General features: G+C 49.3%; 1 protein-coding gene across 1 annotated transcript in view; it reads left to right on the top strand.

Moving 5' to 3' along the window:
• LOC133052970 (histone-lysine N-methyltransferase PRDM7-like) overlaps positions 1-26,356 on the top strand; it is a 38,636-nt gene extending 12,280 nt beyond the window's left edge. The window contains exons 5-14 of the mRNA XM_061137729.1: positions 1,555-1,711; positions 2,528-2,629; positions 9,680-9,951; positions 11,187-11,254; positions 12,326-12,519; positions 14,199-14,413; positions 17,912-18,095; positions 19,697-19,773; positions 24,893-25,067; positions 26,265-26,356. Of these exons, the coding sequence (XP_060993712.1) occupies positions 1,555-1,711; positions 2,528-2,629; positions 9,680-9,951; positions 11,187-11,254; positions 12,326-12,519; positions 14,199-14,413; positions 17,912-18,095; positions 19,697-19,773; positions 24,893-25,067; positions 26,265-26,356 (1,536 nt within the window). The remainder of the gene's footprint in view (positions 1-1,554; positions 1,712-2,527; positions 2,630-9,679; positions 9,952-11,186; positions 11,255-12,325; positions 12,520-14,198; positions 14,414-17,911; positions 18,096-19,696; positions 19,774-24,892; positions 25,068-26,264) is intronic.
• The last annotated feature ends 1,611 nt before the right edge of the window (positions 26,357-27,967 follow it).

Raw genomic sequence — 27,967 nt, 5'->3', positions numbered from 1 at the left:
GAAAAAGAAAAATAGAAAATAGAACAGAAAAAGGAAAGAAAAGAAAGAAGAAAGAAGAAAAAAAAGAAAAAGAAAAAAAAAGAAAAAAAAAATTTTTTCCCCTAATTAAAAGAATCTTAAAAATATATGGAAATGAAAGTTAAGGAGTAATGGGGGAGTAATAGGGGATTTTAAAGGAAAATAAAAGAGAAAAAATAAAAAAGAAAAAAAGAAAAAAAAAAGAGAAAAAAGTAAAATTATATCTAGGAGTTTCTTTGGAGCTGTTGCGGTCAGTGTGGGTTTGTCTCAGTTTCAGATAGCTCCTCATTCCAGCTTATGCTTCTTGATATCTACAGGCCCCTTCCTGTGTAGTCGGTGTTTTCTAGAGGGATTTTAATCTGTTGCACCAGTCCCTTCTGAAGCGGTTCCCTTTGTTTATTTGGCGTCTGTTTGCAGGTCTCTTCAGAGCCTCATTTCCGCCCTGACACAGGTAGCTAGTTCTGTCTCTCTGTGGGGAGGGGCTGGCGCCGCGGGGAGGGGCTGTAGCTGCGGGGAGGGGCTGGCGCTGCCGGGAGGGGCTGACGCTGCTTTCTCCATCTGCGCCGCTCAGGCTTCCGGCTGTTCTATATGGAGCGCGCCCCGCGCTGCGTGAGGTTCCAGCCCTCGGGTGTTCCACAAAAGCGCGGAATGAAAAGCTGCGCCTGCTCTCTGTGCCTTCCCCGCCAGAGCAGTCCAGGCAGCCAGGGGCTTGTGGGCGCACTCTCCCCAGGTGTGGCGCGCCCACTCCCTTCCATGGACCCAGTCTCAGTTTCCTCTGGCGCCAGTCGGGTGCGTGCGCCTTCTGCCCTCCACGTCCCCAGCCCCAGTCCCCGCCCGCGCCAGTTGGGTGCCTGCGCCCTGTGTCTCGCCGTGACCTTCCCCTCCCCCCTGCCTCCTGCCTCCGGCCAGGCTGGGCCGGTCCGCAGCCTGCAAGCCCTTCTCTGGACTTTCTCGGTCCCTTTGTTCTGCGAACGGCCGGCAGTGTGTTCGGGCTGGTTAATTTACTCTCTCTCTTTTGGTCTCCCACAGTTCAAGTTGGCAACTCACAGAAGCTCCCTCCGATTGTCCTCAGGGCACTCAGGCCCGGACCCTACCCCAAGCAATGCCACCTAAGACTCCCTTCCCGGGACGGACCTCTGTCCTTAGCTCTTTTGTCTCACTTTTTATCTTTTATATTTTGTCCTACCTCCTTTCAAAAACAATGGGCTGCTTTTCTGGGTGCCTGATGACCTCAGCTAGCGATCAGAAGTTGTTTTGCGAAGTTTGCTCTGCGTTCAGTTATTCTTTTGATGAATTTGTAGGAGAGAAAGTGGTCTCCCCGTCCTACTCCTCAGCCATCTTGAATTCTAGTTTTGATTCACTATCCACCTAGGTCCTTTTGTTACAGTCCAGTGTTCAGACCACCCCCCCCCCAAAAAAAAAAATCAGGTATTTCCAAGAATTGTCAAAGTATTAACTAAAGTCATGCATGTGAAAACACTTCATAAAGTCCTAAAGAACTGAAGAAATGAATGTTGTCTTTTACTCACATGGAAGAGAATGTCCAGGGCACCATTAAGTAAGGAATCTAGTTTGATGGAATTGCCGGGAGCAGCAAAATTGCTGAAAACAAGTGGCTCCAAGCAGCCTCAGAAACCAGTGCCCCATCACAGAAAAGCAAGGACCCCTGGACAGCACCCCAGAGAAAAAGTCGGTAAGAAAAACTTTGGGGAGTTCCTCTAATTAGTTCCTCTAATCCCTGAGGAAAAACTAATAAGTATGGCCTAGGTGTGTGGCATGGACTTTGGGTAGGTGGGGTTTAAGCTGGACTGGTCTGAGACACGAAGTTAGCACTGGGGCCTTGGGAAAATCTTATACATTTTCTGAGGTCCTGATTGCTGTCTTTAAAGTGAGGATAAGGATACATAATTCATACAGTGCTCGAAAGCCTTACATTAAATGCAAAAGTCTGACACCTAAAAGTAGTTCAATAAATCCAGCTGTGATAATGGGAACCGTGCTTTGTCAGTGTTTATGCCCAGACCTCTGCTCAGTGCCTTATGTGTCGTGTGCCCTTAACATATATTTTCTGAGTAGATGTGTTGGTGAACTATTTCCTAAGTTAGAAGGTTCGGAAGTTAAACCTACTAACGGGAAGTGCAGAATGCTATCACTGAACTGGGCATCTGTGGTCATTGGAGCCTCAGTCTCCTGAACCAGTAGTTAAAGGGAAATTAAAAAAAGTATAGAGAAGGGACTTCCTGGGGGTGAAGTGGTTAAGACTCCATGCTTCCACTGCAGGAGGTGTGGGTTCCATTCCTGGTTGGGGATCTAAGATCTCACAAGCCAAGAAATAAATAATGGAATAATAAAGCATAAAATTACAAAAGTAAAAGTTTGAAAAATACATGTAAGAAAGTTTTAACAAAGTGTATAGATGGACAGGTAGGAGATCTCACACTTTCTGATAAAAGAGAGACTAATTCTCCAGACCCCACCAGCCTTGCTTAGCTTCTGTTTTCCGTCTTAGACCTCAGAGGAAAGGAGACTGGAGTGAAGAGGTACAGTCTACGAGAAAGAAAGGGCCATGTGTACCAAGAGGTCAGCGAGCCCGAGGATGACGACTACCTCTGTGAGTGACCCTGCTGGCCCACTCATGGAGAAGGGGCTACGAGGCCTTGGTCCACTAACCTCACCTCACCATCTGGTCCCCTGGTCATCCCCTTCCTCTATGACTTGAGGTGCAGGATCAAGGACAAATGCCATTGTTGCAAGAAGGGGGACCCCTTCCAGTGTCCGAAACTGGGCTCTTGTCTAACACTCGGAACTGAATTGTCCAAGGAGACACATGCTGACAAAGCAAGAGATTTTATTGGGAAGGGCACCCAAGTGGAGAGCAGTAGGTAAGAGAACCCAGGAGAACTGCTCTGCCTCGTGGCTCACAGTCTCAGGTTTTATGGTGATGGGATTAGTTTCCGGGTGGTCTTTGGCGAATCATCTTAATTCAAAGTCTTTCCTGGTGGCACACGAATCTCTCATCCAGGATGGATTCTAGCGAGAGGGATTCTGGGAAGTGGACAGACATGCGGTGTCTCCTTTTGATCTTTCCCGAACTCTTCCGGTTGGTGATGGCTTATTAGTTCCGTATTCCTTATCAGGATCTCCTGTCATAAAACAACTCATGCAAATGTTTACTATGGTGCCTGACCAGGGTGGGTGGTTTCAATCAGTGTGCTTCCCCTAACAACTCCCCCCTGAGAGACTTTATACTCAAGATGCTTCTTGGGAATTGGGGCGGAGGTCTCTTTCTTCTGTAAATTTTTCCTGCTGTGCCTGGGCATGGGCCTGCCTAGCAGAGCAGAAGTCTCTCTCTACCTGATCTAGGTTGGGGTGTTCTATATCTGAAACCAGATTTTACTCTTGTAATAACAGCAATTTAGTTTGAAACTGTTGGCGCCTCTCAGAGATGAAATAGACAGGGGCCAAACAGGAGACCTTCCAGGATGGTCATCACTGGTCCCCAGAAATAGGAGGCAACATTTGGAGTGAGGGCTGCAGGGTTTGTGACTTTTTTTTTTTTTTTTTTGCTTGGCTGGTGGTGAAGGAACAGAGCTGTGCTCCAGGAATCGTGTTTAGTCTGAGGTTACCATCTTCCACCTGGGTGGTGGCTCCAGTTCTGTAGAAGAACTCAAAAGACATTGTTATGCATATTTCTTTGAGTAGGAACCAGGACCCTGTCTCAAGGCTGCACCACCATATGATTATTTCTAGTGATTCGGTATTCTCTCCCTTCCCTGATTTGCAATCGTTTGAATCCACCCTTTGGAACTCAGGGAAGGTCAAGGAGGCTGAATGAACCCTATATCTTACAGATGAGAAATGGAGAACATACAGCAGATCTGTACTCCAGAGTCACCACCCACAGAGTCCTGCTCAGTTTTAATTTAGGGAACAGGGCAACTATGACTGTGATAAGTTTTTCTCAAAATGGGGTATAGGACCGCCTCAGCTTGGAGAAGAGACACTGAATTGGAAGTATTCCTGAGTTCTAAGTCCTAGATCTGAGCCTTGTATGATTAAAATCTCAATCTTTTGGTCTGCCGTTTTGTTGTAACACACCCAATTAGTAGTAGCTGGAGGAGGGATAAGTGGAATTTTAATAGACAAAATAAATCTCTTCTTTTTAAAAATAGGCCTGAAAAAAAATAAAAAAAATAAAAATAGGCCTGAAACCCAGTCTAGTCCTGGCACTTCAGGGAGACTTTTAGCCAGGTGGCCAGTTGTCTAGTTTTATAAAAAGTAAGGTAGAAGTTATTAGCATCCAGCAGATATTGTTTTGAGAATGGTGGCATCTAAGCCTGACACGACTCAGAAAACTCAAGTGTTTAGCAATATAACGTCTAATCTGAAATTACACCCATTGCAACACCTGGTTATTTTCCAGGATGTCTGAACCATAGCTGAGTACTCTATTTTGATTTGTAGTCATAAAATTTTCCATAATAGCCAAAGCAGATGTCACCACTACTGACGTCAGTGTTTCTCTAGGTATGAGAAGATGCAAGAATTGGGACTCATAAAATCTCTTGAAAAGATCTAACTATCTGAAGGCCTGTTCTGCCAGTTTTTTTCAGAGCACCAAGTGCCTCATTCCTGATTTTCACCCTGAACTCCTTTCAGGGCTGTCGAAAGTCAGCAGTTGCACACATGATTTAATCTCTGTAGATGTAGATGGCAAGTGTCAATCTTCAGTTGGCAGAGCCCCTTTTTGCTCATAAACTTGACCATGATTTTGAGGGGGACATTTCATGACCATTTTATCCCATGGTGCTGAGAATGTCCATTTTCAGGTTTGGCAAAGATTTTGTTGACAGGCCACTCAATGTGCTGTTACTGGACTAGGCCATTAAACAGTATCCAAAATTCTCTGGACCACCTGTCTTACTAGCCTCTTGGTCCAGGAAGACATTCCCTCTTGTTGCTTTTTTTCATATCTAGAGTTACACTGTTATCATCATCGATCTCATAGGGAACTATATATTATTTTATCAAAGGCCTCAGTCACACGTTTGGTGGTGTAAAAAACAGCAGTTTTGTAAAACAGGTGAAATACAAAGAGCATAGCCAGCAGTATTAGTAAAGTCACAAGTAAGACTTAAGAGCTTCCATTAGATGTAGCCCAGTATATCCCAGGTCGTCTGACTTATTCTACTCTGCACGAATCTTTATCTTTCAGGGAAATTATACATTGGCACCACCATCTATAAGGCACATAGCCCAGTATATCTCAGGTCGTCTGACTTAGTCTACTCTGTACAAATCTTTATCTTTCAGGGAAATTATACATTGGCACCACCGTCTATAAGGCACAGAGCCCAGTTTTTTAGTGTTACTAGACTGATTATCCTTAGTATGATTTAATTGTTTCCAACACAGAGGAGACTTTAAACCTAAATTACCATAGCCTGGTGTTATCTATATAAATCCATCTCATAATTGTGGGAGATTTTTTTTTTTTTTGATAAAACTTTTCTTGTTGCTCTGATTAAGCCTGAGTAATAGAAAAAAGCTCAAATTTATGGCCAGAGTCAGAGCAGGCATTATTAATTGGCCCAGTGAGGGGATCCCATCTAGTAGCATCACAGTGACCTGAATATGACTATAATTTTTTTTTTTTTTAAGTAAATTTTTTCACGGCCAACCAGTTAGAATCTTATATTAGAGAAATTTACCAAGGTAACCCAGGATTGGATACAGGTAATTGGCCACAAACCCAACAATTGGATTGATTAATAAAACTAGCATAGGATCAGGCCTATGATAGGAAAGCATTTGATTTATATGCAAAAGTCTAAGAAGTCAAGAAAACATTATAAATGATCATACGAAGCAGATCCAGCATCTTGGGCAAGCTGCCTACCTCTGATGTAGTGGTCTTTTCATCCTGGTGTAGTGTAGCTTTTCCTGTTTGAGCATCACTTTAAGGTGAGATCAGGTCGGCTGTCTTTTCTATAGACCAATCCAGGGTAAGGGCCTTTGGAAGTGGGAATTAATCTAAGAGTTAATTTTCCTTCAGTTTCATTGTGCATGAGCTAGTTAAGAGTACCTGATAAAAAGCCCTTCTATCCAGGTTGGAGACAGTCTCCTAAATTATGTCTTTTTCTAGTCCTGGTTGCAGGTCATGAGGCATCTGATCTTCATCCAAAGACAGATTACTGAGACAAGCTTCAGAAACAAACTTAGGGTGTTCTTTAAGAATTCAATTAAATTTTACATTAATATCACATAACAGCAAAGAACTATCTAAGAAATGAGTCTTACTACATGCAGACCTCCATTAACTGAGATTTAACATTTTTTGAAATATCTTTTTTTTTTCCTAAAGTTACCCTCATTTTTATCAAATATAACCAAATTAAGGCTAGTTTGTTTGCAAAACAGGTCTGTTCTCACTAATTTTGCTCTAATGATTTATATAACCATAATTGATCATAGATTTTGCTGAAACACTTTTGCTGAACTTTTAATATAAAACAGGGCTGGGAAACTCACACCAAAGGCTTATCACAGATTTTGTCTAACAAATCTAGGTGAACTCTTTTCTTTTTAAGGGCTCAAAAATTCCTTGAGATTTTTGTACCTGTTAGTGAGATAACCTTCCTAGCTCATTTGATAAACTTACTGGAAACCTAAGAGTTCCAAATTTCTGGAGGAGTCAGATAGAGAGAAAATATAATTGTTTTGTTCATAATGTATAATTTTACCAAATTATTTTCATAATCAGTTTGAGAGGAAGGTTTTCCTTACTCCCGGAAAACACAAGATTCAAACCTGTAATTTTTTTAGATAGAAACCATAAGTTATAAGCATATTCGCTGGTTCATTCAGTCCTTTGTTAACTTTTGTGAAGTCATCAGGTTTCTGATTAGAACACAAAGACATATAAAAATGTTAAGAACTCCATATAATTTCTAGGATATCCGTATTAGTAATTTTATCATACATTATAACATGAGCAGATTTATTACTCATTTGATAATCTTTTTCATGTAATTTAACCAACCAAATAAACACAGTTTAATATCTCTCTTTGGGATGTTTCAGGGGCCCTCTAAAGCACCCCAAAGTTAGCTAGAGGTCAAAGGAACTTCAAAAGAATTCGATTTAGGAAGTTTTATTGAAAAGATCAATTAAAAGCATTTAGAACATTTGGTCAGATTTAGTCAATGTTGATGGGTGTATCATTTAGCTTGTTGATATGTCACAATGGGTGTAAATACCAAGGCTCAAGGTCTAGTAAAAGTCAGCTCCGCCATCTTGGACCTAAGTGGCTCTAACCAGTTTTCTTACGACCCTGTCATTCCTAACAAAATCCATTTATCTAATTAATTGTAATCCAATTTTAGAAAATCCTGATCATGCATAACCCTTTTTAGTATTTTTTCATACTTTTTTACTGAAAGCACACTTCCAGCTTTCCTTTAGCAACCAAGAGCTAACTTTTATATTAGCATTTTATAGATTGGTGAGCATAAATACCAGTGATAATTTCTAAAACCCTTGCTTTTTTAAAACATTTTAGGATGGCATCAAACATTATTCATTTATAGTCCCAAATCTCTTTAGTTTTTCTGTAAAAGGAAATCAGTGTTTAGTAGTAAATGTTTCAAAATCTTATTTCATTTGGAAATGACCTAATTATTTAATAGACTTCCAATACTTAGTTTAGCACAACCCTTAGAAATTCAAGTTATGCCAATCTGGGGAGACTATTGTAGACAGATATTTTTAAAGAATAATTATTCTTAATAGAGTTTATATACAAACTCATACCTCATTTACATTTTTTAGAAGTTTTTTCACTCGAGGTAATTTCCTTGTTGACAAACTTGTAACAGGTGTAATATTTAACTTATATTAAACCTAGGTACAATGAAAATATTCTACTTGATGTTAATTACTCTAAGACATGTCTATATTAGATAGGTCAACAAACAAACATTAATATCAGGTATTTACTACTGAATATTTCCCAGTTCACCTAAACCTGGAATTTATTGTTTAATTTAGAATTATTTGATTTGTAAGCACTTATCTTTTTTTAAGCCAATTAAATAGAGCTAATTTACAAATTAACCTAAAAAATATTACCCAGAGACAAAGACATACCAAAACATATTTAGACAGACACAGTGCAAGATCTAGCTTCATTTTCTAAGTTAGGTCATGAATTAGATATTACAATATAAAATTTACTAGTTTATAAAAAAGTTGAAATAAATAACATTTTTAAAGGCTTTTTTCCTTTTTCTCTCAGTCTCAGGAGTTAGAGATGGTCTATGTAAGTGTTACTGAGAGCCCTGGTCTCAAGGCACAGGGAAAGAAAATCAAGTTCTAACAAAATGTCAGCAGGTATAAATGGTGGCCAGACAAAGCAAAATGGCCATCACAAATCACAACACAGAACAGAATTAAAGCACACACATATAAACCTGGCAGTCCTCATCAGACACTCCCTTAAATACAAGAATACAGTCTCTCAGAAAGCCTTCCATAGAGACACAAAACTTCAGATGTCTTCAAAGATTTCAAAAGGAGGAAAGGAAGCCAGGTTGAAAGAAGAAGGAGGAGAAGGCGGGAAAGGGGGACATAAGGGGTGGCCTTACAGACGTCTCCTGCCACTTACAGACACCCAGGCATTACGGGACTTTTCCCTGGGCTTCCAGAAAAGGGAGGACTGGAACCCGGCCCTACCAGAAACCAGACCAGAAAATTCGAGTTCTCTGCCAAGAGGAGGTGATCCGTCTCCAATCCTCAGCTCAAGCTGAGGCCCTTCCACCAGATTCCTGCGTCCAGGACCAGGGGACTAGCAAAATGGGAAGGATAGGAAGGGCTAGGGAGAGGAAAGAGAGAGGGAAGGGGAGAGGTCAACAAAGTCTCTTGTTCCTTACAGGTCGGGGCACTCTGGCCAGTTGTCCGCATCAGGAGAAGTCCAGGGACAAAAAAGTCTCAGTTGCAGCTGCTGGGTCTGGCCCATTGGCAGGCAAGCTGGGCCCTAAGTAGCCCAAGTGGTCAGGATATCAGTCTCAGTGAAGAAGAGTCCCACCAGAGTCGCCATTTGTTGCAAGAAGGGGGACCCATTCCAGGGTCCAAAACTGGGCTCTTGTCTAACACTCGGAAATGAATTGTCCGAGGAGACACATGCTGACAAAGCAAGAGATTTTGTTGGGAAAGGGCACCTGGGCGGGGAGCAGGAGGTAAGGGAACCCAGGAGAACTGCTCTGCCTCGTAGCTTACAGTCTCAGGTTTTATGGTGATGGATTAGTTTCCGGGTGGTCTTTGGCGAATCATTTTAATTCAGAGTCTTTCCTGGTGGCTGACACATCCCTCAGCCAAGGTGGATGCAGCGAGAGGGATTCTGGGACGTGGACAGACATGCGGTGTCTCCTTTTGATCTTTCCCGAACTCTTCTGGTTGGTGGTGGCTTATTAGTTCTGTATTCCTTATCAGGATCTCCTGCCATAAAACAACTCATGTAAATGGTTACTATGGTGCCTGAACAGGGTGGGCGATCTCAAACAGTGTGCTTCCCCTAACACCATGAGTGCCCCAGTTCTTTCGAGGAGGTCGTTACAACCAGCAACTTCACTATACTTCCTCTCATCCCTGTTCTCACCTCCAGATTGTGAGGAGTGTCAGAACTTTTTCATCGACAGCTGTGCTGCCCATGGGCCCCCAACCTTTGTAAAGGACTGTGCAGTGGAAAAGGGGCATGCCAACCGCTCAGCCCTCACTCTGCCCCCTGGGTTAAGCATCAGACTGTCGGGCATCCCTGATGCTGGGCTTGGAGTGTGGAACGAGGCATCTGATCTGCCACTGGGGCTGCACTTTGGCCCCTATGAGGGCCAGATCACAGACGATGAAGAGGCCGCCAAGACTGGATACGCCTGGCAGGTGAGAAGCACCCATTTCCCTGTCCTCTGGCCTCTAACTGCTTGTGTGTGGTGGGGGGTACTTCATGTCTACATGCGAGGACGCACATGGTGATAACATGGTCAGCAATGACACAGTCAGCCCTGGGTACTGTGTGCCCTGGGCGTCAACAGAAGACTTCCATCTAAAGGTCAGAGGAGAGGTGGGATCACAGTGTATAGACACTCAGGACCTCTATCTAAAGGTCAGAGGAGAGGTGGGACCACAGTGTAGAGACACTCAGGGCCTCTATCTAAAGATCAGAGGAGAGGTGGGGCCACAGGGCACAGACGCTCAGGACCTCTATTTAAAGGCCAGAGGAGAGGTGGGACCACAGTGTACAGAGACAGAGGAACTCTGTCTAATCATCTGGGGAGAAGTGGGAACACAGTGTACAGACACTCCGGACCTCTATCTAAAGATGAGAGGAGAGATGGGACCACAGTGTACAGACACTCAAAACTTCTATCTAAGGATCAGAGGAGAGGTGGGACCACAGTGTACAGACACTCAGGACCTCTATCTAAAGGTCAGAGGAGAGGTGGGACCACAGTGTACAGAGACAGAGGACGTCTATCTAAAGATCAGGGGAGAAGTGGGAACACAGTGTAGAGACACTCAGGACCTCTATCTAAAGATGAGAGGAGAGATGGGACCACAGTGAACAGATACTCAGGACCTCTATCTAAAGATAAGAGGAGAGGTGGGAACACAGTCTACAGACACACAGGACTTCTATCCAAAGGTCAGAGGAGAGGTGAGACTACAGTGTACAGACACTTAGGACCTCTATCTAAAGGTCAGAGGAGAGGTGGGAACACGGTGTAAAGACACTCAGGACCTCTATCTAAAGATCAGAGGAGAGGTGGGACCACAGTGTACAGACACTCAGGACCTCTATCTAAAGGTCAGAGGAGAGGTGGGACCATTGTGTACACACACTTAGGACCTCTGTATAAAGGTCTTAGGACAGGTGGGAACACAGTAGTACAGACAGACAGAATTGACTCCTCCCTTGTGGAGCCCTTGCCTTCAATGAACCAAGAGACTCAGACTTGGAGATGAGTAAGGGGCCCACTGTGTGGTCCGACTGGCAGGTGAATCCATGCAGGCTGAAAAGCATCAATGACTACAGAGGGAAATAGCTCTTCTATATCTTCCTACCAAGAAAAAATAAAAGAAAGAGGAAAGCTTGTAACTCTTTCTCTGACACTCAGATCACCAAAGCAAGGAACAGCTTCGAATATGTGGATGGAAAGGACACGTCTTGGGCCAACTGGATGAGGTGAGTGCAGTTAGTCTGCAGTGTGTAGACATTGAGACTCCCTCCATGCCATGCCCCTTTCCTTCTCAACCCGGCTCCCTCAACAGCATTCACATCTTCTTTCCTCTTTTCCCTCCATATCATGCTCTTTCATTTCAAAAGACACTAGAAAGAAGCAAATAAAAATATGGCATGTGCCATCAAGATACAAGTCTATATGCTGAACAAAACTGGTGGATTTGAAAACAACTTGAGGAGTCTAGATTCACCAGGGACACTTTAACTCACTTAATGGAAACTTACCATGCACTTTATGTTTCAGTTTAGACAGTGAACTTCGTTACTGAAGCAGATCACACAACCCATGTCCTTTTGGAGAACATACTGCAGACAGACATTAGTCAATTGATTTTAGGAACAGTAACCTTAGGTTTTCTATCTTTGAGTAACTACACAGTGCCAGGATAAGCGAATACAGGAGACCTTGACTCTATGTTGGCAACAACCTCCTCAGTCTTGGTTCCAGTGAGAAGTGGGCCCTGAGGCCTCGGAAGGAATGGGGGGCAGGATGGCCCTGAGCAGGGCCATTCTCTGAGGGCCTCTCCTTTCATCAGGGCAGGCAGACAGTGAACAAACAATTACTGTTCTGTGTCTCAAGCTATATCAGAGCTCTCTCCAAGTTTCCGTGGGAGGGGGTGGGCAAGCAAATAGAACCCTGGATACACGTGGGGAGATGGGAGATAGCCTTGGGAGAGAAGGCAGGCTGGGGTGAGTGCTGAGGGCTGTGTGTTAGCCAAGGAGCACCAAGTCCTATGGATGAAAGAGAGCTTAATTCAAAGGTTAGAGGAGCTGGAGGTCACCAGCCTCAAGGACAGTCCAGGAGGAGATGAGGCTGGAACTGGGCTCTGGGAAAATGGCTAATTAGGTAAGGAGAGAAAAGCATGGGAATTCACATGGCCTACCCGAAGGTGTGAACAGAAGGTCCACATGAGGGGCAGCCTCAGAGGCGGAAGGCAAGGAGCTGGGCATGGTCGGAGAGTGGAGGGCACTTATCACCTGAGGTTTCTTTCCCTTTCCCGGCCTCTACCCCAGGTATGTGAACTGTGCCCGGGACGATGAGGAGCAGAACCTGGTGGCCTTCCAGTATCACGGGCAGATCTTCTACCGAACCTGTCAGGTGGTCAGGCCTGGCTGTGAGCTGCTGGTCTGGTACGGGGATGAGTATGGTCAGGACCTTGGCATCAAGAGGAACAGCAGGGGGAAGAGTGAGCTCGCGACCGGGAGAGGTGAGTGTCAGCCCTCTTCCAGCACCGACCCCATCCTGGGAGCCTCCGTGGTCCGATTTCGAAGCAGAGTATGATCCAGTGTAAAGTCAGTTGAGTTGCAATTAAAATGCCTCAGAATTTGATTCTTTTCATATGCTTGTTAGGAAAAATTATTATATTAAAAATGCTAGTTCTAATTTTTAATATTTCATGCAAAAAAATGTGTAACATCACCTTCTGCTGAAAGGCTTAGAAGCAAAAAGCAACATTTCTAGCACCTACCAGCTTTCTGCCCTTTACCTATTTCTTCCTCACCTCCTCCCATTTCTAAGCAACACATGCACAGTGATGTGCATTCAGTTACTGGTCCAGTTTGATGTCATGTGTGTTCATACTCTGTGCCAGAGGGGGGCTCCACGCACCGAAACAGACAGAACCACTGCCCAGGGGCAGCAGGGGCTTCACACCAGACAGGGGCTGGTGCTCTGAGGAAAACCAGTGCAGGGAACATGCCTCGGGTCAGCATGAGCAGAGGGTGGGGTGTGGTGCAGGACGGTGCGGCGGGGTCTGTGCAGAGATAACACCCGTGGGGAAGGATTCTGGGCAGGGAAGCAGCCAGTGCTACAGCCCCAGGGCCGGGAAGAGAGACCATGCCAGGGGTCGTGGGTGGAAGCACAGAGGGAGAGGAAGGAGGCTGGACGGGACACGGAAGCCTCAGGGCCTGTGTCCACGTGCAGGCACCAGGGGTCCTCCTGGGTGACACAGAACAACCACGTGTCTTTCACCTGCAAGCATCATGTTCTCTGTGCTAAGACGATGCTTTAGTTCATTTTTCGGATGAGACAGCAGGGGGTAGTCCACTCAGAGGTCAGTTCATTGCCAGACATGAGGGGAGATTGGGCTAGTTTAATATGCTTGGGAGTGAGGGTGTGAAGAGTCTGGCTGGAGATGTATTTTTAAATAGGGCTTCCTAGTGCACGTTAAATGGACTAAGACTGAATGAAATAAATGAGGTATGAGTACTGCTGAGGCTGGAGAAAGGATATGCCTTTATTTTATGATTTATGGGAAACAGAGAGAGGAGCAATTTGTGAACCAGTTTGGGACACAGGGGCCAGAGACCTTTAGTCAGTGGGACCTGGGCCGCTCGGTCTCGTCCAGTCTCAAACCCACTTCCTGCAGCGATCGGCACAAAGGCTGCTCTTTGAACAAGGAGCCACAAAGTCAGATTTACCCACACCTGCTGTAACCACCCCCTGTGCTGCCTCCCATATGCAGAGAGCTCCAGGCCAGGCGCCCCTAACTTAATAGACCCTTTCCCCTCACAGGGAGCCTCTCAGGACATTTCACCTAGGTCATCAAGTCTTATCCCTCAGTAGGGTAAATACCTGTGGCCACTGTGACATGACATTTCAGACACTTAGACGCAGGGAAATTCCCTACAGATCCACCTCTATCAGGAGAGATGCTACCTCTGATGGTGCTTGAAGGTCTCCATCTGGGTGATAGGTAGAAAAGGCCCCTGACACCAACTTCCTGGATTTCTGTAGATATAGAGAATAAGAGTGGAGTGGAATCGGGGACAATAAAGAGACACCCAATGGGAGACAAATTGTGCACTGTCAACACTTAGATAATTAGTGAGGCAGGCCTGACCATGGCAAACCAGCTACCTGACCAAAAGCTTCCTCTTTCAGCAGAACCGAAGTGCAAGATCCACCCATGTGCCTCCTGCTCTCTGGCCTTCTCCAGTCAGAAATTTCTCAGCCAACACACCCAACGCAGTCACCCCTCTAAGAATCTCCTGAGACCATCTGAAAGAGACCTCCTCCAACTAGAGGATCCCTGCCCAGGCAATCAAAATCAGCGATACGCAGACCCACACAGCCCTAGTGACAATCCTGAAGGTCAGGAGGTCAAGGACAGGCCCCAACAATTGCTGAAAAGCACAAGGTTGAAGAAGATTTCAAGGGCCTGTGCCTACTCACCCGGAGGACAAATGGGGGGTTCTGGGGTGCATGAGAGAATGAAAGACAAGCCCAGCACAAGCCAGAAACTGAATCCAGAGGACACAGGCACATTGCTCACGGGGGCAGGGGTCTCGAGGATTATGAGGTTCACGTACAGAGAGTGTGGACAAGTCTCCAAGGACAGGTCAAGTCTCAGCACACACGAGAGGACACACACAGGGGAGAAGCCCTATGTTTGCAGGGAGTGTGGGCGAAGCTTCCATCGGAAGTCCACCCTCATCAGACACCAGAGAACACACACAGGTGAGAAGCCCTATGTTTGCGGGGAGTGTGGGCGATGCTACTGTCAGAAGTCAGCCCTCATCAGACACCAGAAGACACACACAGGGGAGAAGCCCTATGTTTGTGGGGAGTGTGGGCGAAGCTTCAGTCAGAAGTCAGATTTCGTCAGACACCAGAGGACACACACAGGGGAGAAGCCCTATGTTTGCAGGGAGTGCGGGCGAAGCTTCCATCGGAAGTCCACCCTCATCAGACACCGGAGAACACACACAGGGGAGAAGCCCTATGTTTGCGGGGAGTGTGGGCGAAGCTTCAGTCAGAAGTCCGTCCTCATCACCCACCAGAGGACACACACAGGGGAGAAGCCCTATGTTTGTGGGGAGTGTGGGCAAAGCTTCATTAAGAACTTCAACCTTATCAGACACCAGAAGACACACACAGGGGAGAAGCCCCATGTTTGCAGGGAGTGTGGGAGAAGCTTCAATGATAAGTCAAATCTCATCTCACACCAGAGGACACACACAGGGGAGAAGCCCTATGTTTGCGGGGATGTGGGCGAAGCTTCAGTCGGAAGTCACTCCTCATCAGACACCAGAGGACACACACAGGGGAGTAGCCATATGTTTGTAGGGAGTGTGAGTGAGTCATGACCAACAAACCACACCTTAGCCACAGGAGGATTACTGCAGACACCCCATGCCTCAGCTCTAAGGAGGCCTCAGAGGAGGCCTGTGAACCATTACTGTCCCCAAGAGTATGAGGAGAGACTTCCCAGGTCGTCCAGGGGTCAAGACTCCAATGCAGAGACCTAAGTTCAATACCTGATTGGGGAACTAGCTCCCACAGTCTGCAACTAAGACACAGCACAGCCGAATAAATAAATATATAATAAATATTTTAAAGAAAGTGTGTGATAAGCAAGAATTACTTGTTAAATAGACCTTCCACTTTTGTGACAGGAGAGGAGGTAGATAAACAGCAGAGAGTTTCTTAAGTGTTCTGGAGATGTTCATGCCAATTGCCTTCGTGGTTTTTTAGTACTGCTCTTCTAATAAATTTTGTCTCCAAACAAATCTGAAGTCCAGACTATGTACTCATTCCCCCCGTATCACTGACAGTAGTGGAGTCCAGTTGTAGCTGTACCCCCGGGAAGGCATAACTCTCGAGCCAAGTCAGTTAGGTCACTGGACAGTCAATCCTGGTCCAGGGAGAGGAATGCAGAGTGGAGTCAGACTCACTAGGGAAGGGAATTCCTTGGCCTTCTGGGAATTGGGACCTCTCCTCCTTATAGACACCGACTCTCCTTTGGTCTCTCCTGGTGGCCCTCTGTTTCCCTCTGACTTCTGTAGCCGCAAAGGTGAAGGCCATGAGCACGTGTGTGTGTGTGTGCATGCGCCTGGTTCAGCATGGGCAATCTTGTGTCTGCTGCTCCCTCAGGGTCATCACAGCATCTGAACTCCAGATGCGACCACAGGAGTCCAGTTCTCAGCCCTGCCCCCAGCAGCTGTGTGAGCTGGGGAAAGATGCTCAACCTCTCTGTGTCTCTATTCTCATCTGTGATATGAGGTGGGAGCACCAGCATTTTGGTCTGATTGGTAAGCACAGGCGTAATCTGGCAGAGGCAGGCTGAGAATGCAAGCCACACCTTTGCTTTCCTTTTTGTTTTTTTATTCAATCGCTTTTTATTATTATTTTTTTTAATAGAAGGATAGTTGCTTTACAGAATTTGTTTCCTGCATGTCCTCGAGCCCCCACACTTTCCAGCTCTTCAGAGCTAGACGGGGAAGGGGCTGTTTAGGCACTGGGCTGCCCTGATGAGGGAGTGGTAGGTCACGGGTGCTAAGGGAAGCCAAACTCCCTTCCCACCCCTGCCGTTCCTGCTGAGCTGGGCAGCACCACGTCTCCTCCACAGACAGGCAGTGCCCACAGCCATCCCCCTGCAGAGAACAGAGCCTGGAGCCAGGTTTGCAGGAAATCCCTGTCCAGCCCCATCCCACCCCCACACGGAGGGTCCTTGAATCCCACACCGCGGCTTCTCTCTGCATGGGCCTCGTACCTGTGCCCGTGCACTCTGGGCAATGCTGTCGTGACCTTGAAATTCTTAACCATGGAATACTTCGTCCTTACATTTCCCTTTCAGGAGTGAAGTCTGATGGGCCCCGGGTTGAGCTGTGAGCAGAGCAGATGCACACACAGCACGGGTCCTGGGGTGACCAGGCTGCACAAGGGGACAAGTTGGACACAAAGCCCCCCACCCTGGGTGAGTGAGGGTGGGGACAGCACCAGGAAGCCACGCTTGCTGAGACCCGGAACAGAGCTCCAACACAGAGTGGCGGCAATGGCGTTCTTAAGGTCGACCACAGCCTCCCCTCTGTGAATAACTTCTGCCCCGGCCTGATCCTACCAGAAGGGGTTCAGGAGCCTGAAGTCCGCCCGCCCACCAGAAGACACAAAGGGGAGAGTGGGCCACGGGGCGGGGAGTGGAGGGTGCGAAGTCCAGGACTCGGGGCAACGGCCCTCAGTCCCCTCCATGTGCCAGGCTTGTGAAGCGTCTCTACATGAACCGCATCAGTGATAACCACCCACTATTATTTTCCGGTTTCTATGCTTTCTTAAAGGAACACGTTTGTCTGAGGCTTGGTTTCCCTACAGGAAGGGAAGCCACATAAACTCCCCATCTTCTGTGGCTTCAGGCCGGGGCCACGGGATGGAGAGTTAGGGGTGGTGTAGGCAGAGGGTCTTCAACTGAAAAACGGTAGGAATCCAGAAACCTGCAGGGGCGTCTCACCTGCACCTCCCACCAGAGCTGGGCCTGGAATCCCCTGGAACCCTGAGCAGGTCAAACCTTCTCCCTCCCCTCCCCTCTGCTCCCCTGCACCCAAAAAGCTGACTCCTGGGGCCAGCCCACAACACCCCCAAATCCCCCATCACCCACAGCCCCACAAAGGCCCTCCCTCTCAGAAGTGGGATGGCCTGGGTGGTGGCACAGATGGTGTGTGACCGCAGAGCTGGGGTCTCAGCTGACCTTGAGCAAGGGGGTTGGTATTTTACACAGCCTCCCAGCCCAAGGAGCTGCCAGTAGGCACAAGCCAGGATCTGAATCAGAGCTGGGAGATGGGGAGTGGGGATGCGAGCTCTCTGAGGTCCCATCCTGTCCCCAGGACAGCGGCCAGGCCCCACCTGACACCGTGACTGCCCTGCACGGGCACACAGGACACCAGCAATCATGGGACGGACAGCCAGCTGCCTCCGCTGCACACTCCACCCTGACCACGGTGGCCCCGTGGCTGTACCAGCCCCGCCGGCGCGCGGCTCTGCTTGGCTGCCAGGGCTCGGGGACCCTGGGTGAGTCGGTGAGGGCAGAGCTCCAGAGGCCAAGTCTGTCTTCAGCCACCAGAGCTGCCCTGCTTACTGGACTCATGAGCCCAACCAGTATCTGAAGCCAAGATGGCTTTGGGAGACTGACACCACAGACGCTGACCTCAGAGCTCAGACTCCTGAAAACTTACTAAGCTGATTATTTTTAGGCTTTTTTTACAGGAAGATGTTGCCAGGAAGCGGGAAGGGGAATGACTCCCTTGGTGGTGCTGTGGTTAAAAATCCACCTGCCAATGCAGGAGACACGGGTTCAATCCCTGATCTGGGACGACCCCACGTGCCGTGGAGCAACTAAGTCCGTCCACAACTACTGCAGCCCAAGAGCCTAGAGTCTCTGCTTCCCACCCAGAGCAGCCCCCGAAGGGAGAAGTTCAGCACAGAAACGAGAGAGCAACCCCGACGCCTGACAGCCAGAGACAAGCCCGCACAGCACCGAAGACCCAGCAAGCCGAAAATAAATATATAGCCTTGCTTTAAGTAGGAGATCGCAGCATTCTCTGCTCATCCAGACCCTAGGACTCTGAACTCCCAGCACAGGGGGCCACGTTCAATCCCTGGTCAGGGCATTATTTCCCACATGCTGCAACTGAAGGCCCTGCATGCCACAGTTAAGACCCAGCACAGCCAATTAAATGAATACTTAAAAGTAGGAGGCTGTTCATCTGTCACCATAGAAAACTGCAACATTTTAGAAAAAGGAAAAAAAATAAGAGCTTATTTTGCAAGTGCTCATGGTTGATTGCAAAATCTTCTCATAATATGCAGCTGTTTAAAAAAGAAGAAACTTAGAAAATACAGAAACTAAAACCCACCCATAAATGTGTGGGGAACACCAATTACTGCAGCATGCGGCCACCACACACGGGAACACACGTCCGTGTTTTTCTTCTACAAAGAAGCTTTCAGCCTCCACCCCTCTTCCCACCGGCCTCTGCTCTGCTCACCAAGAAGACTGTGCTTTGCACTCGTGACTGGGGGGTTTCTGTTGAACTCAGGGAGGTGGAGGAGTAGGGCTGTGTGGTTGGGGACACCGTTTGGCCTGCAGTGAGGAGAGAAGTGCGAGTGCTCCACTTCTGGGTTCAGTAACTCCAGGGGCCTCGGGGAGCTGCCCGGGAAGAAGCCTCTCAAACACCTTCCCTGCTGCATCCACAGTTACAGCACGTCCCACGTCTCGGGGTTCAGCTGTGGGTTAACAAGACCTCTCTTGTTGGACAGAAAAGTGTTTCCACAGAGAATCTGCCTGAATCTCGGCCTCGGTTGGTACAGATGTAATAGGCAGTACGTTCAGGGCTCAGGGAAATCAGTTCTGAAGCTCTCTGGGTTTAGGGATACAGCACCTCCTCACCTCCACCCCTTCCATGGTCATGGAGCCTTTTCTTCCAGAGGAAGGGGTTTGGCAACATCAACCACAAAGGCACATACTGAAGAGGAGAAAGGCCACGGCAGGCGGGGCTGGGTGTTCCTGGGGGAGCAGAGGGGCCTTGGAAACTGCATGCTGGACCCCTGCCCCACCGACTTCTCCTCCTTCTCTCTGGGCATGCAGCTTTCACCTGCTGGGTGCCCGCCAGTGAGGGCCCCCCAAGACACCAAGCTGGGGTTGGCGATGGGCGAGCTGGATGCCAGGGAACCCGAGACCCTGCAGCAGGTCAGTGCACTGTGGACGAGGGCCGGCCTCACTGAACGGTTAGGCCCTGTGCACTCAGGACACCCTCTCTGGACCCCAGGTGGAGGGCTGATGCCCCCAGTGGCCACCTGGGTCTCAGGAGGTGGAAGAGAGACCCTGTTGACCTTCCCACCTCCTGCCCAGAGAATGACAAAGGCCAGTTCCCAAAAGTCAGAGCAGGGTGTGCAGAGTGAGTCTTGGGTCTCACAGGGTCCCTGTGAAGAAGGGTTCACTGCTCCCTGGATCCCTCTTGGCTGGTCCTCCTTCTGTGTTGTCTAAACACCAAATCTCACAAGGACGAGGCAGTCCAGGTGCCCACAGCATCACTTGCCCAGGTGTTGACAACCCTCCTTATTTATTATGGGCAGGTAGACAGGGTGGCTGGTTTGACGCTCCCCTGCACCAGAGAGGAGACCCCCAGGCTGTGTCTCTTCTACTCCTGAGACCCAGGTGGCACTGAGGGCAGAGCACCTCCACCGGGGTCTGGAGAGGGTGTCCTGAATGGACAGGGCCTGACTGTCCAGTGTGGCTTCAGGGAATACAGGCAAGGAGGGCACTAACACCTTTCTAAATATTTCAGACAACCACTGAGTTCCTTTTGGTTTTTGGTTTCAGATCTTTTTATATGGTCCATTTTCAGAGTCTTTATTGAATCTGTTACAATATAGCTTCCATTTTATGTTTCAATTTTTTTACTGCAATGCATGTGGGATTGTTACCAAGTCCAAGCTTGTTCTGCATGCCTCACAACAGGCCGATTAATCAGAGCCGAGATGCTGAGGCAAAGAATATGACTTTATTTGGAAAGCCAGCAGATTGAGAAGATAGCCGACTAATATCTCGAAGAAACCATCTTGTCAGGGTCTGGATGCCAGTGTCTTTTATAGAACACAGTGCTGGGAGGTAAGGAAATAAAGTAAAAAGGCCATTATTCTGGAAATATCTCCTGGAATGGCCAGCCTTGGAGGGATATGTGTTACTTTCTCCCTCCTATAGCCATCCGCAGGTAGACAGGTCCCGGACAGAGGCAGAGGGGTGGGGTTTTCTGAGGCACGCCATGATGTATGGACAGCATCCCTGTAGCAAACAGACCAACAGGAAGCAAAGGTTAGAGTAAAGCATTCAACATGGAGTCAGATTTTGTTCTTCCCCGTAACAATTCCCCAGTGTCAGGGTCCACTCCACAATCTTATGGGAAAGAGGTGATGACTGTTCTAATTGCCCCACTAGTTGCATCTTTTGGGGAGTGCCCACCACTGGTGCCACTGTTCTAAATGTTGATATTTGACTTTTGTTGTTCTTTGGAAGGTCACTACTTCATATGTATAGACATAATAATATTATAATACAGGTGTTGAGAGTTGTTTTATTCAGTACAAAACTTTTAGGACTTCAAAACCAGGTGGCAGCATCTAAAGTTAAGGAACTTAGCACTTGTCTGTGTGTGGGAAGATGCAGCAGCCATCTCACTGAAATCATCCCCTTTGATACATACATTACCACCTGGGACCAGCATCCTGATTTCTCCTTCCTGAATTTTCTCGAGTATCACAGTGGGGAGTGGCTGCAGTTTGATGGCTGCTGGAAAGCAGGTATTCTTCTCTTTCCTGAGGTTCCTCAGAGCTCACCATGAGGAGTGGCTTCAGTTTGATAGCTTCTAAAGAGTAGGAGGGGGAACCTGGGTCCCCATTGAGATCATCTCAGCAGAGAGAGCAAGCACGTCCTGTGACTCCAGACAACCTTCAAACGTTCAGGGTTCAGCGTTCAGCCTGCAGGATCCACAGCCGTCAGCTCAGCCACCATGCTCTGCACTTAGTTGCTATTTAGCCCTGAAACCTACACTGCAGGAAGCCCTCTAAATGTGGCATCCTGTTCAGCAACCTCTCGATCACACCCTCCAAGCCTGCCCCAGGCCCAGCTCTGCTGAGAGGGTCTCACTGGGACCCAGGTTTCCCCTCCTGCTCTCCCACATTCTGTACCTGAGTGGGGAGAAGGCAGGGGCTGGGGCACAGTGCCTCCAAGCAGGTAGGGCAGACGTTCTCCAATCACCCCTTGTGGTCCATCCCTGGGAACACAGTCTAATATCAGTTTTAGCAGCAGAGGACATGTGTCCCCAGACATGGCCCACTCTCTAGGGGATGTGAGCACTAACACAGGAACCTGCAAGTGACCTGCTTAGGCTGGAAGACTAGTTCCTGGGATGTGAGGTAATGTCTGAAAGTAGCTTCTCATTGGGATTAGCCTTCTCCAGACGTAGCTTGGGGGCAGCAAGAGCGCAACAAGTGGGCCCAGCTGGAGCAGCCACACGGTGCCTCTCGACAGCCCTGTGGAAACTGTGCACCAGAGTGACCAGGATCCCACATTCACCCAGCAGATGGCTTCTGAGAGCTCAGTGACAGAATAAAGCAACCGCAAGCCTGCACTCACCGAGCGGATGGCCTCTGAAAGGTCTGTGAGAGGCCAGAGTGACCACAAGCATGCATTCACCCAGCAGATGGCCTCTGAGAGGTCTGTGACAGACCAGAGTGATCACAAGCATGCATTCACCCAGCAGATGGCCTCTGAAATGTCTTTGACAGACCAGAGTGACCACGAGACTGCACTCACCCAGTGGATGGCCTCTGAGAGGTCTGTGACAGGTCATAGTGACTACAAGCCTGCACTCACACGGCGGACAGCCTCTGAGAGGTCTGTGACAGACCAGAGTAACCACAAGTCTGCTCTCACCCAGCAGATGGCTTTTGAGAGGTCTGTGACAGAGCAGGGTGACCACAAGCGTGTATTCACCCAGCAGACAGTCTCTGAGAGGTCTGTGACAGGCCAGAGTGACCACGAGCCTGCACTCACCCAGGGGATGGCTTTTGAGAGGTCTGGGACAGACCAGAGTGACCATAAGCATGCATTCACCCAGCAGATGGCCTCTGAGAGGTCTGTGACAGACCAGAGTGACCACAGCTTGCCTTCACCCAGCCGATGGCCTCTGAGAGGTCTGTGACTGACCAGAGTGACCACAAGCCTGCACTTACCCAGTGGATGGCCTCTGACAGGACTGTGACTGACCAGAGTGACCACAAGCATGCACTTACCCAGCAGATGGCCTCTGACAGGTCTGTGACTGACCAGAGTGACAACAAGACTACACTCACCCAGTGGATGGCCTCTGAGAGGGTTGTGACAGACCAGAGTGACCACAAGCCTGCACTCACCCAGCGGATGGCCTCTGATAGGTCGGTGACACACCAGAGTGACCACAAGAATGCATTCACCCAGCAGATTGTCTCTGAGAGGTCTGACACAGGTCAGAGTGACCACTAGCCTGCACTCACCCAGTGGATGGCCTCTGATAGGTCTGTGACAGACCAGAGTTACCACAAGCATGTTTTCACCCAGAAGATGGCCTCTGAGAGGTATGTGCCACGCCAGAGTTTCCTGAAGCATGAATTCACCCAGTGGATGGCCTCTGAGAGGGTTGTGACAGACCAGAGTGACCACAAGCCTGCACTCACCCAGCGGATGGCCTCTGATAGGTCGGTGACACACCAGAGTGACCACAAGAATGCATTCACCCAGCAGATGGTCTCTGAGAGGTCTGACACAGGTCAGAGTGACCACTAGCCTGCACTCACCCAGTGGATGGCCTCTGATAGGTCTGTGACAGACCAGAGTTACCACAAGCATGTTTTCACCCAGAAGATGGCCTCTGAGAGGTATGTGCCACGCCAGAGTTTCCTGAAGCATGAATTCACCCAGTGGATGACCTCTGAGAGGTCTGTGACAGGCCATAGTGACCACAAGCCTGCACTCACAGGGCGGACGGCCTCTGAGAGGTCTGAGACAGGTCAGAGTGACCACGAGCCTGCATTCACCCAGTGGATGGCCTCTGATAGGTCTGTGACAGACCAGAGTTACCACAAGCATGTTTTCACCCAGAAGATGGCCTCTGAGAGGTATGTGCCAGGCCAGAGTGACCACAAGCCTGCAGTCACCCAGCGGATTGCCTCTGATAGGTCGGTGACACACCAGAGTGCCACAAGAATGCATTCACCCAGCAGATGGTCTCTGAGAGGTCTGACACAGGTCAGAGTGACCACTGGCCTGCACTCACCCAGTGGATGGCCTCTGATAGGTCTGTGACAGACCAGAGTTACCACAAGCATGCACTTACCCAGCAGATGGCCTCTGACAGGTCTGTGACTGACCAGAGTGACAACAAGACTACACTCACCCAGTGGATGGCCTCTGAGAGGGTTGTGACAGACCAGAGTGACCACAAGCCTGCACTCACCCAGCGGATGGCCTCTGATAGGTCGGTGACACACCAGAGTGACCACAAGAATGCATTCACCCAGCAAATGGTCTCTGAGAGGTCTGACACAGGTCAGAGTGACCACTAGCCTGCACTCACCCAGTGGATGGCCTCTGATAGGTCTGTGACAGACCAGAGTTACCACAAGCATGTTTTCACCCAGAAGATGGGCTCTGAGAGGTATGTGCCAGGCCAGAGTTTCCTGAAGCATGAATTCACCCAGTGGATGGCCTCTGAGAGGGTTGTGACAGACCAGAGTGACCACAAGCCTGCACTCACCCAGCGGATGGCCTCTGATAGGTCGGTGACATACCAGAGTGCCACAAGAATGCATTCACCCAGCAGATGGTCTCTGAGAGGTCTGACACAGGTCAGAGTGACCACTAGCCTGCACTCACCCAGTGGATGGCCTCTGATAGGTCTGTGACAGACCAGAGTTACCACAAGCATGCACTTACCCAGCAGATGGCCTCTGACAGGTCTGTGACTGACCAGAGTGACAACAAGACTACACTCACCCAGTGGATGGCCTCTGAGAGGGTTGTGACAGACCAGAGTGACCACAAGCCTGCACTCACCCAGCGGATGGCCTCTGATAGGTCGGTGACACACCAGAGTGACCACAAGAATGCATTCACCCAGCAAATGGTCTCTGAGAGGTCTGACACAGGTCAGAGTGACCACTAGCCTGCACTCACCCAGTGGATGGCCTCTGATAGGTCTGTGACAGACCAGAGTTACCACAAGCATGTTTTCACCCAGAAGATGGCCTCTGAGAGGTATGTGCCACGCCAGAGTTTCCTGAAGCATGAATTCACCCAGTTCATGGCCTCTGAGAGGGTTGTGACAGACCAGAGAGACCACAAGCCTGAACTCACCCAGCGGATGGCCTCTGATAGGTCGGTGACACACCAGAGTGACCACAAGAATGCATTCACCCAGCAGATGGTCTCTGAGAGGTCTGACACAGGTCAGAGTGTCCACGAGCCTGGACTCACCCAGTGGATGGCCTCTGATAGGTCTGTGACAGACCAGAGTTACCACAAGCATGTTTTCACCCAGAAGATGGCCTCTGAGAGGTATGTGCCATGCCAGAGTTTCCTGAAGCATGAATTCACCCAGTGGATGGCCTCTGAGAGGTCTGTGACAGGCCATAGTGACCACAAGCCTGCACTCACAGGGCGGACGGCCTCTGAGAGGTCTGAGACAGGTCAGAGTGACCACGAGCCTGCACTCACCCAGCGGTGAATTCTTGCCTGGAAAATCCCATGGACAGAAGAGCCTAGTGGGCTACAGTCCATGGGGTTGCAAAGAATCAGACACAACTGAACACCTGAGCACACACACATATGAAACAGAAATGGACTCAGGGACAGAGGGAACAGACTGGTGCTCTCCGAGGAGGAGGGGGCGGTGGAAGGCCAGAGTGGGAGGCTGGGTCAGCAGATGTAGCTTTTGTAAGTAGAATGGTTAAAGAAGGCCCTGCTGCATAGCAGAGAACAATATTCAGTATCCAATGATAAACTGTAAAAGAATATTTTTAAAAACAATGTATATATCTGTATAAGTGTATCTCTGAGCTGCACAGCAGAAATTAACACATTGTAAGCCAGCCATAATTCAAAGAACAAAGAAAAAATACTGATTAAAAAAAAAAAAAAAAGAAAAGAATAGACCCTAGCCAATTACAATAGACACTCAACCCAGGAGCACCAAGTGCCAAGCAGTCAGAACATGGACCAACCATTCAGAAGAGGGGCCGACAGGAGACGGGGTCCCACGGCGGCCCACAGGCTGGCTGGGAGTCCTGGGCACCGTAAGTCACAAGTGTCGCTGGAGGAAATGAGAACTCTACCCAAACGACTCCCACTCCACCTCAAAACAAAATAGCTCTGCTTCCCCTGACCCCTTAACTGAAGGGGCCCCAGGAGGCCCTGGCTTGGTGCTGGGACCAGGAATATACTGGTCAGACCCCACTGCAGGGGAGGTCTGTGAGGGCAGCTCTGGAGTAGGTGGGCCAGGATAAGCGCAGCAGCTCCGCCCATTCTTCGAAAGTCTGACAAAACAGCCCAGGAGGCCGGAAAGTGTCCTAATGGAGGGCAGGCCCATGTCGGTGCCTCCGCTCTCTGGCTGAGGCCCAGTGCTCACCTCCTGTGCTGGTCTGCAGCGCGTTCTGCACACGCCCTGACGGCTCAGCTGCTGAGCCCCAAGGTGAAAGCTTGTGATGGCAGCCAGGCCCACAGGCACCAGCAGCACTGACCATCTGGCTCCCAGCCCAACAGCGAGGTCCAGCTGAGAACAGTGGGCACGTTGTCAGCGGTGCTACAGGGTGGGCCATGTGTCACCAGTAAATGGTGGTGTTGTGATGTAGGCCAGCAGGACTCAGCCTGGCGGATGGCTAGAATCAGCAGGGACACACCGACCCATGAACACTCCCGGCCCTGGGTCAGGCAGACACCCGAACAGGCAGACAACTGCAGAGAGCAGAGTCTATGGCACAGACAAGGTGCACCCTTCCCTGGGCAGGGAAGTGGCCCCATCTAAGGGGGCGCCCTTGGGATCCCCCAGCTTAAGCATAAAGAGGCTTCAGGCAAAGGTGGTAAGAGCAGACTTGGAGCCGCTTTTAAGTCATGCAGGGCAGGACACGCAGGTGAGTGAAGGCCAGAGGGAATGTGCCGGAGAAAACAGAGGGTCTGGGGAACAGACGGGCTTGGGTGGAGCTGAGCCAAATGGGGCTGGGAGTCCAGACTCAGAAACCCTGTATGCCTCTCTCCCGGCTCGGCCTCCTAATCTACTTAACCCCCACTCTGCAGTCTGACGCCGCCTGTCCTGTGCATCTCCACACTCGGACCGTCCACTCATTCACAGATATTTGCTTAGCACCTGCCTCTGGCCAGGTCGTGTTCCAGGCACGGGACAGCCGTGAGGAGACAGACAATAACCCCAGTCCTTGGGGGGCAGAAACTCTACCAGAGGCCAGATGCACCACTTCTGGGGCTGAGCCCCGGCCTTGCCCTCCTCAGCCACCGGCCGGCCCGATGGAGCTCCGGGCCCAGACGCAGTTCTGTCTGAGCATGTCCCCTCCTCTAAGAAAGCACCTCTCTGGACTCGCCGCCCATCAGCCCCTGCCTCCCCGAGTCCTGTGTCCTTCTCAGCACAGACCACCATCGGAAACAGCCTCCCTGCCACCTGCGTGACCTCAGTGTACCTGGTGATGTCATGTCCTCGGTGAAGGAACGTCCCAGCTGCCCTCACGCACTTTCTGCTGAGTTCCCACCACAGATTCCCATCACGACGGCCTGGAAGGACTCTCCACATGGGTCTAGGGCAGGGCCTTGGTGGGGCCTGAGAGAGTGGCCCCCTGGGCCGCTTCAGTGGTCAGGATAGACAGGGACCTCCCAGCAGTGACTCGGACTGGCCGGCAGGCCAATCAGCTTCCTTCTCCCTGGGACTACGAAGGGGCAGGGTCTCATCACTGCTCAGGTTCCTGGCTGCCCAGGAAGGGCTGTCATTTCCACAGTCCTGAGCACCCTGTGAGATGTTACATGTTTTACCTGTGTGATCTCAACTCCCTCAGGCAGAACGCTTTGGTCTACACACTTGGAAGAATCTACTGGAGTGGTTTCAGTTCAGTTCAGTCACTCAGTCGTGTCCAACACTTTGCGACCCCATAGACTGCAGCACACCAGGCCTCCCTGTCCATCACCAACTCCCGGAGTTGACTCAAACCCAGGCCCATTGAGTCGGCGATGTCATCCAACAATCTCGTCCTCTGTCATCCCCTTCTCCGCCCGCCTTCAGTCTTTCCCATCATCAGTTAGACATGACTGAGAAAATGAACTGAACTGATGCGACTGTGAATAAATGCAA

The sequence above is a fragment of the Dama dama genome, chromosome X (assembly GCF_033118175.1).
Source record: "Dama dama isolate Ldn47 chromosome X, ASM3311817v1, whole genome shotgun sequence".
Lineage (NCBI taxonomy): Eukaryota > Metazoa > Chordata > Mammalia > Artiodactyla > Cervidae > Dama > Dama dama.
The sequence above is the reverse complement of the archived record's forward strand: the minus strand, read 5'-3'. Positions and strand labels throughout refer to the sequence as shown.